Source organism: Oryctolagus cuniculus, chromosome 15, assembly GCF_051225735.1.
Source record: "Oryctolagus cuniculus isolate XC-2025 breed Fujian yellow rabbit chromosome 15, ASM5122573v1, whole genome shotgun sequence".
Classification (NCBI taxonomy): domain Eukaryota; kingdom Metazoa; phylum Chordata; class Mammalia; order Lagomorpha; family Leporidae; genus Oryctolagus; species Oryctolagus cuniculus.
Window position 1 is genome coordinate 36,049,918 of NC_142881.1, and position 12,643 is coordinate 36,062,560.

General features: G+C 39.2%; 1 protein-coding gene across 8 annotated transcripts in view; it reads right to left on the reverse strand.

Annotated features, from left to right (window-relative positions):
- The window catches only part of TBC1D12 (TBC1 domain family member 12), a 131,496-nt gene that overhangs the window by 15,734 nt on the left and 103,119 nt on the right, over positions 1-12,643 (reverse strand). For 4 of the 8 annotated variants that reach the window (XM_051823425.3, XM_051823424.3, XM_051823429.3 and 1 more), the window contains 3 exons: positions 12,282-12,364; positions 7,624-7,741; positions 5,343-5,449 (listed from right to left, as the gene is read on the reverse strand). In XM_051823425.3, coding sequence (XP_051679385.3) covers positions 5,343-5,449; positions 7,624-7,741; positions 12,282-12,364 — 308 coding nt within the window. Of the gene's footprint in view, positions 1-5,342; positions 5,450-7,623; positions 7,742-12,281; positions 12,365-12,643 lie in introns of those variants that run through there. The other 4 variants (XR_016222112.1, XR_016222113.1, XR_016222115.1 and 1 more) reach the window with 2 other exon arrangements.

Here is a 12,643-nt window from a genome sequence, read left to right on the forward strand (position 1 = left end):
TTTGGGGTGGACATTTGACCTAGTGGTTAAGATGTGTGTATCGCACATCAGAGTATCTGAGTTCAAGTCCTAGATCTGGCTCCTGATCCCATCATCTAGCTAATGCAGACCCTGGAGGGTAGAAATGATAGCTCAAATGGTTGGGTCCCTGCCACCCAAATGGGAGATTTGGATTAAGTTCCCAGCTCCCAGCTTCAACATGGCACAGCCCCAGCCATTACCAGCATTTGGGGAATGAATCACCAAATGGAAGCTGTTTCTCTCTCGCTCTCAAATAAATATATATATTTTAAACTTTATGACATGGCTTTTAAAAATACAAACAGTAGGGGCTGGAACTGTGGCATAGAGGGTAAAGCCGCCACCAGCAGTGCCAGCATCCCATATGGGTGCCCGTTTGGGTCCCTGCTGCTCCACTTCTAATCCAGCTCTCTGCTGTGGCCTTGGAAAGCAGTGGAAGACAGCCCAAGTGCTTGGGCCCCTGCACCCATGTGGGAGACCCAGAAGAAGCTCTTGGCTCCTGGCTTCGGTTTGGCACAGCTCTAGCCGTTGCGGCCAACTGGGAAGTAAAGCAGCAGATGGAAGACCTCTCTCTCTCTCTCTCTGCCTCTCCTTCTCTCTATGTAACTCTGACTTTCAAATAAATAAACAAATCTTAAAAAAATATAAACAATACAAAATAAAATGGAGTGAAAACAAATTTTCTTCCTTGGATGCAACCATGGTTACTAGACTTCTCATGAACTCTACCAAAGATAAAAATATGCAAGCACAGTTAAATATATATTTATTCTTTCTACAAAACAAAATGGCAATATATTATATGTATTGATTTTTATCTCATTTTGTTATATTGGAGGTTGTTCCTCATTAGTAGATTCAGATGCACTTTCAGGTTTTTTTAATTTTTATTTCTACCTTTATTAATATTTATTTATTTATGTGGAAGGCAAAGTTCAAAAAGGCAGGGGAGTTGGCAAGGGGAGGGACACCTACCATCTACTGATACACTCCCTAAATGGCTGCAATGGCCAGAGCTGGGCCAGGCCGAAGTCAGAAGCATGGAAGTCCATTCAGGTCTCCCACATGGGTGCCAGGGGCCCAAATACTTGGGTATTCTTCCATTGCTTTCCCAGGAGCATTAGCAGGGCGTTGTATCGTAAGTGGACCATCAAGGACTTGAACTGGTACTCATATGGGATGCTGGCATCATAGGCAGTGGCTTAAAACCACTGTACCAGAATGCTAGCCCCTCAGGCTGTTTTTCAAACAACTTCATAGTATTCCAAGCATAACTGTACCATAACAAGTATTCCTGTACTTCCAGGAATCAGACCATTATGAAGTAGCTAACTAGATAAATTTCAGATTCTCACTATTCTAATCTCTATTCCCTTCTATTCACTTTTCATTACTACTAATGGCAGTGAAAGAAATTTGAAAAGAAAAAAAATCAAACAAAAATCTTGTGAATATTTGGAAGAAGTCAATACAATTTTTAAATTTCTATAATTATTTGGGAGTTATAAGGTATCAAACTTGTAAGACCACACTTTTTTTCATTACTTAAAACTGGTTCTAAGCCAGGTTATTATTATTTTACTCAAATACTTTAATTGCCTTGGAAGAAAAAAGGCTCACTAGACAAATCCATCCCTTTTGGGAGCCAAAAAATTGATCCCATAATCAAAATGTGTAATGCATTTCAAAACATCACCTTTCTCCAAGGAAGATTTACAAGTGCTTATCTCTAATAAGGAGACCTACAACTCAGTTCAATTCCACACTTATTTTATTGTGAATCTACAAAGGGTGAACTTGAAGCAGACTTAAAGATGGTACATTTGGTCTAGAATAGAGAATAATTCCAATGTATGTTTCACTTTCCTATTTTGTGACAGAGACTTTATCTCATATATATTCTCAGTAGAGTGCACAATTTCATTATAACTTTGTATTCATTAGCACAAAAAACTGTTAACATACCCTTTAAAATAGCTAATAATCATAGCCCCATCTTACAGTTGAAGAAAACTAAGAATTCTAGATGTTAAGTAATTTGCCCAAGGTCACAAATCTATATATCTATATATATAGGAACCAAGATTTGCACATTTGACTGATTTTAAAGTCTTTACTGCTATTTACTATTCTCTAGTGATTAAAAATTTCACGATTTAAACAAATATAACAAGAGTCAAATTACTAGAGCCATTCAGAAGTAAATAAGGTTATCAAAAATAAATATATCTTGGCCAGCGCTGCAGCTCACTTGGCTAATCCTCCGCCTGTGGCGCCAGCACTCCAGGTTCTAGTCCCAGTTGGGGCGCTGGGGTCTGTCCCGGTTGCTCCTCTTCCAGTCCAGCTCTCTGCTGTGGCCCGGAAAGGCAGTGGAGGATGGCCCAAGTGCTTGGGCCCTACACCTGCATGGGAGACCAGGAGGAAGCACCTGGCTCCTGGCTTTGGATCAGTGCAGTGCCGGCCGTGGCGGCCATTTTGGGGGTGAACCTATGGAAGGAAGACCTTTCTCTCTGTCTCTCTCTCTCTCACTGTCTAACTCTGCCTGTCAAAAAGAAAAAGAAAAAATATATTTCAATCAAAATTTAGAATCTTCCTACCACTAATGAAAATAAGACAATTAGTACCCATTTCATTTCTGAATACCTAAATGTTAGCAGAGGAAATCTAAAACTACTCTAAATAAATGATACAGCCATATTTTTTAAAAATTAGAAATTTAAAGCTTTTGATTATAGTGTTACTATAACACCCATTTAATAAATATTTTAACATCAATATACCTCATTTTTTAAAGATTCGTTTATTTATTGAAAATCAGAGTGTGTATGTGTGAGTGTGTGTGTATGTGAGAGAGAGAGAGAGAGAGAGAAAGAGAGAGAGAGAATATCTTCCACCTGCTGGCTCACTCCCCAGATGGCCAGCTGAAACCAGGAGTCATCTGGGTCTCCTACATAGGTGGAAGGGGCCCAAGCACTTGGGCCATGTTCTACTGCTTTCCCAGGCCAGTAGCACAGAGCTGGATCAGAAGTGGAGCAGAGGGAACTCGAACAGACACCCATATGGGATGCCAGCATCACAGGCAGTGGCTTAACCCATTGCACTACAATGCCAACCCCTAAACCAAAATTTGTAATGCTTCCTTTAAATTCTAAGTCTTAAAGTTGTTTTTTCCTTAATGTTCTTTTAAAATAACATGTTCATCCATTAAGGGATACTAATGAAAATCAATTTTTAAAACCTTAATTATGATATCTAAAGTTGGCATCAGTATTAAGATTATAATTATTTAGATTTTTGTTGTAATTCTGTCCAGTTATTTATAATGCCAACTACTGCAATGAACATCTTTGTTAAACAGTTTCTGGGGGCTGGTGTTGTGGTATAGCAGGTAAAGCTGCTGCCTGTGACACCAGCATCCCATATGAGTACCAGTTCAAGTCCCAGCTGTTCTACTTCAACCCAGGTCCCTGCTAATACTATTTGGAGAGCAGGAAAGAATGGTCCAACTGCTTGGGCCCCTGCACCACATGGGACACCTGGATGAAGCTCTTGGCTCCTGGTTTCAGACTGACCCAGGCCTAGCTGTTGCAGCCATTTGGGGAGTAAACCAGCAGATGGAAGACCTCTCTCTGTCTCTCTCCTTCTCTCTCTGTAACTTTGCATTTCAAATAAATAAAATAAATCATATATATATAAAAATAGTTTCTGCAAACAATCCCAATCACTCCCATAAGCTGGAATAAGTAAATTAAAGTCTATTTTTTAGACTTTGGATAGATAATTCTCAATTATCTTTAATTATAACCCGTATGGGTAATTCTCAATCATTTTAACCTCTTCTAATCTGAAGGAATAAAAGACAATATATTTTGATGTTGTTTTAACATATGTATCTTTGATTTGGCTATCACAAAGGAAACGAGTAACTAATTGACAGTACAAACAGTGGAATGAAGTAGACTTGGATATACTGAGATAGCAGGATGTTCAAGATAGATTATTGTGTAAAAAAAGCAAGCCATAGAATAACCTTAAAGCATAAACTAATTTTTTGTGAAAAATGAATGAAAGAAAAATAAAAACCTTAAAAATTATCATACATAGATATATAAGTTTTTATGCACATAGAAAAAAGATCACATACCAATTTGTTAACAGTGCTTATAGTAGCAACAAGAACAGGAGTGTGTATGTAAAAGACATAAAGTTTTCACATTATTACTGCTTAAAGTTTTTTTTTATAACTATGAAATTAAAAAAATTTTAAGTAATAGCAACAGTATATTGTTTCAGTTATACTAGAGATACTATGTCTTTCTTTGGTATGATAGACTGTCTAACATTACCATTGAAACAAATTTACCATGTTTTAAAGTTAATTATTTCATTTTCTGCTGTTTGATGTTATCCCAATTTTATCTAAACTTTCTTTTTAATTCATCAGAACTACTCTATACTTTACTTCTCTCTGTCAAGGTTTTAAGAAACAAGACAATAAGACAACTCTTTGAAAGTGTTCTAACTTATTTTTCTGTTTTTAAAATTAAAAATAGAATTTTAAAATCTAAAAAACTGGTTTGGAGAGAAGTAAGAAATGTCTAGTCTTCCCTGAATATTTATGTTTATGTGAATAAAGGAGAAGTATTTACTTATTCATCCACTGTCATACAGAATCAAAGTTTCTGAAAGTAGCTATACTTTTTTTTTCTTTTTTTTTATTATTATTTTTTTTGACAGGCAGAGTGGACAGTGAGAGAGAGAGACAGAGAGAAAGGTCTTCCTTTGCCGTTGGTTCACCCTCCAATGGCCGCTGTGGTCGGTGCGCTGTGGCCAGCGCACCGCGCTGATCCAATGGCAGGAGCCAGGTGCTTCTCCTGGTCTCCCATGGGGTGCAGGGCCCAAGGACTTGGGCCATCCTCCACTGCCTTTCCGGGCCACAGCAGAGAGCTGGCCTAGAAGAGGGGCAACCGGGACAGAATCCGGCGCCCCGACCGGGACTAGAATCCGGTGTGCCAGGGCCGCTAGGTGGAGGATTAGCCTAGTGAGCCGCGGCACCGGCCGAAAGTAGCTATACTTTTGATATCTGAATGTCAAGAATCCTATTAATAGTTATAAAGTAAAGGAAAAACCACAAATTTATTTATATAATATGAAATATAGTAAGTTATTAATTCATATGAGGTTTGGGGGAGAGGAAGCATGCTCTTAAAATGACATTATATATGGTAATGCCTTTTTAAACTGGCCACTCTACTAATCTGCCTTGTAAATTGCAGATGACTGTTTGGATGTGTGGGAATAACTGAACATAGAATACAAACCAGGAGTGATATTTAGTTCATTTCCTACAGCTAGACTCCAAACCTTCCCACGAACACTAGGGGGCAACCCCTGCCACCACAATTCTCGAACTCTTCTTGTACTACGCCTAGAATTAAAGGAGGAGAAAAAAGGAGAATGTTACTTTTTATACCAAAAAATACTAGTTGCATGATGGCTTACCTACTCTATGGCCAAGTGATCAGATGATTTTTAAGAATTTAGAAAGTTGAGTATAGTATACATTCTTTCCTTAAAGCTCATCCTTGTAGGCAACAAAAATTTACAAAATTTACAGTACTTCAAAGACAGATAATAGTAATTTAGAGGCAACTGTTTTTGATAGATGCTATTTATACCAAGGATACAATAAGAGAATCAGAAATACATAGAAAATTATAAAAAAAAAATAAAAATGTTAAAAATGCACTAACTTAGTACTCAAAACAAAATCCCCAAGAATCTACTACTGCTAGGATATAGTTTTTCAGAGGTAGAAGAGTCTGCTGAAAGTGTGAGTTTTAGAGTCAGACAGATCCAAATTCAAATTTAGTTCGACTATTCACTAGTTGTATAACCTTGGGCAAACCACTTAACCTTTCTGACTCTGAGCTTCCCTATTTCATAAAGCATAGTAAAAATACATACGTCATAAAAGTTATAAAAATCAAATGCAATCACTCATGGGAAGAACCTAATATAATATAGTAGTTTCCTGTTTTCCATGGAAAGTATGTTTCAAGAACCTTGGGGGATGGCTGATACTAGCTAGATAGCACCAACTCCCATATGTCTTTCCCTATACATACCTTCCTATGATAAAATTTAACTTATAAATTAGGCACAGTATGAGATTAACAACAATAACTAATAAACAAATAAAATAATTACAACAATGTAGTGTAATAAAAGGTAAATGTGGTTTCTCAAATCATCTTGTACTTTGACCTTTTCACTTAAAGGAAGCACTTCATGGCTTCTCTTCATCATATCCATATTTTTACCATCCTACTCATGTGGTTTAGTGTTATTACTAAGTAAAACAAGGATCACATGAACACAAGAACTGTGCTACCACAGTCGTCAATCAAATAACAAACCCAGCTATTAAGTGACTAAAGAGTAGACAGCATATTCAGCATGGATACACTGGACAAACAGATGATTCATGTCTAAGATAGAGCAGGATGGCACAAAATTTCATCACACTTCTCAGAAGAGAGCACAACTTAAAACTTTTGAATTGCATATGGAATTTTCGACTTAAATATTTCTGGACTTAGGTTGACTATGAGTGGGTAACTGAAACTGATGAAACTTAAATCACGGATAAGGGGGAACTACTATATCTGTCACACTGTACCAATATTTAACATACTCTCAATGTACATTCCACACTAGGCATTACAGATGATATCCCACATGCTCCAGTAGAGAAGAAAGATAAGACATACACAAGACTATTATCTAAAACTAAAAAATCTAAGAAAAACATTTTTAAAATAAATTTTTAACACATAAAAATGAATCCTACAAATGTACATATTTAATGTTTTCTTTCCCAAAAACCTGCTATTACATGAATAGTGAATGTTACAATTAGAGGCATATTAGAATGAAGAAATTGTAGTAACTAAGAAGATTAAAGTTTCATGAAGCAACTGGCATTCAGATGGGTATAAAAGGTAAGATTTTCACAGGTATAGAGGATAGTTAAGAAGAGAAGGTATTGGCCGGTGCTGCGGCTCACGAGGCTAATCCTCCGCCTTGTGGCACCGGCATAACGGGTTCTAGTCCCGGTCGGGGCGCTGGATTCTGTCCCAGTTGCCCCTCTTCCAGGCCAGCTCTCTGCTGTGGCCAGGGAGTGCAGTGGAGGATGACCCAAGTGCTTGGGTCCTGCACCCCATGGGAGACCAGGATAAGTACCTGGCTCCTGCCATTGGATCAGCGCGGTGCGCTGGCCGCAGCATGCCGACAGCAGCGGCCATTGGAGGGTGAACCAATGGCAAAGGAAGACCTTTCTCTCTCTCTCTCTCACTGTCCACTCTGTCTGTCAAAAAAATAAAAAAATAAATAAAATAATAAATAAATAAAGAAGAGAAGGTATTGGAGACTGCGTGATTAATAAAAGCAAAAGCATAAACATGGAGATTTTCACATATCGGTTAATAATATAACTAAGCCAAAGCATAAGATACAAGCCGGAAAGTAATAAAAATACAGAACTGGAAAGACGACATCTTCAGAGACAAACTGCAATTCAGGAAAAGTATGCTTACTTACATTACTTCCCAATTGGGCAGGATTTCATTGATCCAAATCACCATTGCACTTGCAATATTTTCTTCCTGTTTAAAGCGTTCTTTCATTATTCTTTTTCTTTTATGTGCTTCCTTAATTTCTGTTTTAAACAATTAAGAATTATTTCAATACAAATAAGTTGGGTCAAAATCCTCTTCTACCTATTTCTATAAAGGAAGCTTTCTCAAAATGAATCTTCTAAAAATAGGGTAGAAGAAAGGGCAGGTAGAAGGAAAAAAAGAGAAAGAAAATAAACTTCATTTACATAGTTTAAAAATAACAGATTGTACTCCATAAAAATAAATAGAGGGGCCAGTGCTGTGGCATAGTAGGTAAAGCTGCCACCTGCAGTGCTGGCATCCGTATGGGTGCCGGTTCAAGTCTCAGCTGCTCCACTTCAAATCCAGCTCTCTGCTAGGGCCTGGTAAAGCAGCAGAAGATGGCCCAAATCCTTGGGCCCCAGCACCCAAATGGGAGACCTGGAAGAAGCTCTTGGCTCCTGGCTTCGGATCGGCACAGCTCCAGCTGTTGTGGCCATGTGGGGAGTGAACCAGTGGATAGAAGACCTCTCTCTCTCTCTCATTCTTTCTCTGCCTCTCTGTAACTCTGCCTTTCAAATAATTAAATAAATCTTTTTAAAAAAGTAAATGGAATAATGGCCAGAAAAGGGCCCAGTATTGTGATACAGGGTAAGCTACCGCTTCTGATGTTGGCATCCCATGTCAGAATGCCAATTCAAGCCCTAGCTGCTCCACTTCGGATCTGGCTCCCTGCTAATGCTCCTGGAAAGGCAGCTGAAGATGGCCCAAGTACTTGGACTCCTGCTACCCATGTGGGAGACCAAGATGGAGTTCCTGGCTCCTCGCTTTGGTCTGGTCCAGACCTGGTTTTTGTGAGCATTTGGCAAATGAACTAATGGATAGAAGATATCTCTCTCTTTCTCTGTCACTCTCTCAAATAAATAAATTAATTAATAAATCTTTTCTTTAAAAAAGGCTAGAAAATTTCATATCACAGATTTCTATTTAACTAATCTATGAATTAAAATTGTTTATGAAGGAATTATGGAAAAAAACAGGCAACTGTGAGCAGCTTACATCCATTTTTCATATAAGAAGTTTAGGAATATCCCGACATAAACTGTATCACTTTAAAACTTGATTTTTCCAATGGAACTATTGTATATGAATACTTTTTAGTATGGTGTTTCACTTTATTAACTAGATTGAAAGAAAAATGCCCTCCCAACAAACACACATACAAACAACACACCTCTGGCAATCAGAGGCCACAATTTTAGAACAAGAAATGCCTCAAATATAGACAGAGTGAATTATAAATCCAAATTTACACATAACTTTAGAACCACTGAGTACTTCAGAGATCAGCTAGCCAAACTGTGTACAAAGTGTGTTTCAAACATGCTTCAGAATCTGTTCTGAGGGACAAGCAAGAGGCCAACTAAGCAGCTCCATTTTTTTTTTTTTTTTAAACAGGCAGAGTAGACTGAGAGAGAGAGATAGAGAGAAAGGTCTTCCTTTACCGTTGGTTCACCCTCCAATGGCCACTGCGGCCGGCGCATCGCACTGATCCGAAGCCAAGAGCCAGGTGCTTCTCCTGGTCTCCCATGCTGGTGCAGGGCCCAAGGACTTGGGCCATCCTCCACTGCACTCCCGGGCCACAGCAGAGAGCTGGACTGGAAGAGGAGCGACCGGGACAGAATCCGGTGTGCTGGCGCCACAGGTGGAGGATTAGCCTATTGAGCCGCGGCGCCGGCCCTCCATTTTGTTTTATACATATATTTGCACGTATGTGTGTATATTAAGATTTATTTAAGGCAGAAGAGTGGGAGTGGGGGAGAGAGAGAAGGCAAGGAGAGGTTGAGTGAGAGGGAGAGAACTTCTATCTGATGGTTCACTCCTCAAAAGGCCACAAAGGCCAGAGCTGGGCCAAGGGAAAGCCAGAAGCCTGGAACTCCATCTGGTTTCCCATGTATGTGTAGGGACCCAAAGACTTGGGTCATCTGCCACTGTTTTCCCAGGCACATTTGTGGGGAGTCAACTCAGAAGTGAAGTAACTGGGACACTAAGCAGCTCTCATATATGGGATGCACCCAGCAGTTTAACCCGCAGTGCCACAACATTGGCCCCTCCATTTTGTTTCATGTATTCAGATTCTATGTAAGATAAATTAGGAGAAGTTGAAGGCAAGGCTTGAAAGCCTTCATCTAAATAATCCGCTTCCCATATTTTATGGATGAAGAAGCTAACACTAGGCAAATACAAAGTATCACATATAAGTACTATCAAACAGGATTAAAGTTGTAGCCTTAGAAATTTCCAATTCAATCTTTTTTTTAAAAGATTTATTTTGAAAGTTACAGTTAGAGAGAGAGAAAGAGAGAGAGTCAGAGAGAGGTCTTCCATTCACTGGTTCTCTCCTCAAATGGCCACACAGCTAAGGCTACACTAGGCCAAAGGCAGGAGCCAGGAGCTGCTTCTGGGTCTCCCATGTGGTTGCAGGGGCACAAGCACTTGGGCCATCCTCTGCTGCTTTCCCAGGATGGAAAGTGGAGCAGCCAGTTCTCGAACTGGCACCCATATGGGATGCCATCGGTACAGGTGGCAGTGGCTTAATCTGTTACACCATAGCACCGGCCCCCCAGTTCAATCTTATACCTACCATACCACATTTTATGATTATCCACCTAAAAGTTATTTTAAATAATAAACAGTAAAATTAATGGTAAGAGTCAATAAATACTTACTGGGTATGTTAGAAATACTTTAAATAGTAAAATACCCATAGGTAATGTTTAAAAAATTAGGTCTTTTCAAAGGATCCAAGTATAACAGGCCTTATATTTCCTATGTTTAACATTAAAGAAGTAACTTCCTCTCCAGTGTTCCACATAAAGTGGAATTGAGGTTGCGGACATTTGGTGTAGCTGTTAAGATTCCACCTGGAAGTAACTGGATTGGAGTCTTGACTCCATTTCCAATTCCAGCTTCCTGTTAATGTGCACCCTGGGAGGCAGCAGATGATGGCTCAAAAACCTGGAACTCTGCCATTCTTAACTGGAGATCTGGACTGACATACAAGCTCCTGGCTTTGGCATGGCCCAGCCTTGGCTGTTATGGGCATTTGGAGAGTGAACCAGCAGACAGATCTGTCTGTATCTGTCTCTTTGCCTTTCAAATACATAAATAAGAAAACATTGGGGCAGCTCTTAACGGCACAGTTAAGCTGCTGCTTGGAATGCCTACATCACATATCAGAGTGCCAGTTACAATTCCAACTCTTCTGCTTCTGATTCAGTGTCCTGCTAATGCATCCTGGGAGGTAGCAAGTGATAGTTCAAGTGCTTGGGTCCCTGCCACCCACGTGGGAGATCTGGAACCAGTTCCAGGCTCCTCACTTCAGCCTGGCTCAGGGTTAGCTATTGTGGACACTTAGGAAGTAAACCAGTATAGAGAAGATCTCTTTCTTTCTCTCTGTCACTCTGCCTTTCAAGTAGATGAAAATAACACTAAAAAGGCCGGCGCCGCAGCTCACTAGGCTAATCCTCCGCCTAGCGGCGCCGGCACACCGGGTTCTAGTCCCGGTTGGGGCGCCGGATTCTGTCCCGGTTGCCCCTCTTCCAGGCCAGCCCTCTGCTGTGGCCAGGGAGTGCAGTGGAGGATGGCCCAGGTGCTTGGGCCCTGCACCCCATGGGAGACCAGGAAAAGCACCTGGCTCCTGGCTCCTGCCATCGGATCAGCGCGGTGCGCCGGCCACAGCGCGCTGGCCGCAGCGGCCATTGGAGGGTGAAGCAACGGCAAAGGAAGACCTTTCTCTCTGTCTCTCTCTCTCACTGTCCACTCTGCCTGTAAAAAAAAAAAAAACACTAAAAAAATTCTAAATAAAAGCATAACTATATACTATACTATATACTATAGTATATAACTATATACTATTATAACGTTGCATTCACTAAAATCAAAGGAAAAAATATCAGTTGCTGGTGTATAGATATAAAAATAAGTACTAAAATTAAAGCTATGTTATATTTTTTAACATATATTTATCCTGAATAACAATGGCCAATAATAATTATTGTTAAATTATACTTACTTTACTTTGTTGTTGGAGAAGAGAATGAATGTAAATTTATACTCATGACAGTAAACATTTATGTGCTTAACCAAATGACACATTCGGGACTATGGAGAGACTTTATAAGTCACAAAAGTAAAATTTAGTTTCAAATCATAATCTCACAGCCATACAGGAAATTAGGTTAAAATTATTAACTTATATCAAAAACCTAAACATTGTAAAAAAATGAAATAGTCATAGATACTTTCACTTATAAAGTAAAATAATAATCATTTTAAGTTTTATTATTGCAATTTCAAGATTCCTCCCTGTCCATTGCCTTTCTCCTCATATTAGTTTTGTAAGAGTTCTTACAAAAAACCCATGATCTTAGTATGACATTTTTTCCTAACAGTCGAAAAAAATAATACAGAAAACAAAGAATTCAGTAACATCTTGAAGACAGATTTCATCAATTTTACTATATATCTTTCTGTTGAAATCAATAGGTTAATTTGTCAAAATCTAGAAATAAATTATAACACTTGCAATTAATTTTATACCTCGTTTTTTAGCCTCAGCCACCATCTCATCATATTCTTGTCGATGACGTAAAGCTTCTTCCACAGATTTCGCAGGAAGATTTCTGAGGAAAAAAAATTTACTTAAGCCAATTTTTAAAAGTAAATTATTAATTTTTTATGGTCACATATGAAAATTTTTTTATAATGATTTTTTTTTTTTTGACAGAGTGGACAGTGAGAGAGAGAGAGACAGAGAGAAAGGTCTTCCTTTTTGCCATTGGTTCACCCTCCAATGGCCGCCACAGCCGGTGTGCTGCGGCCGGCATATCATGCTGATCCGAAGCCAGGAGCCAGGTGCTTCTCCTGGTCTCCCATGCGGGTGCAGGGCCCAAGCACTTGGG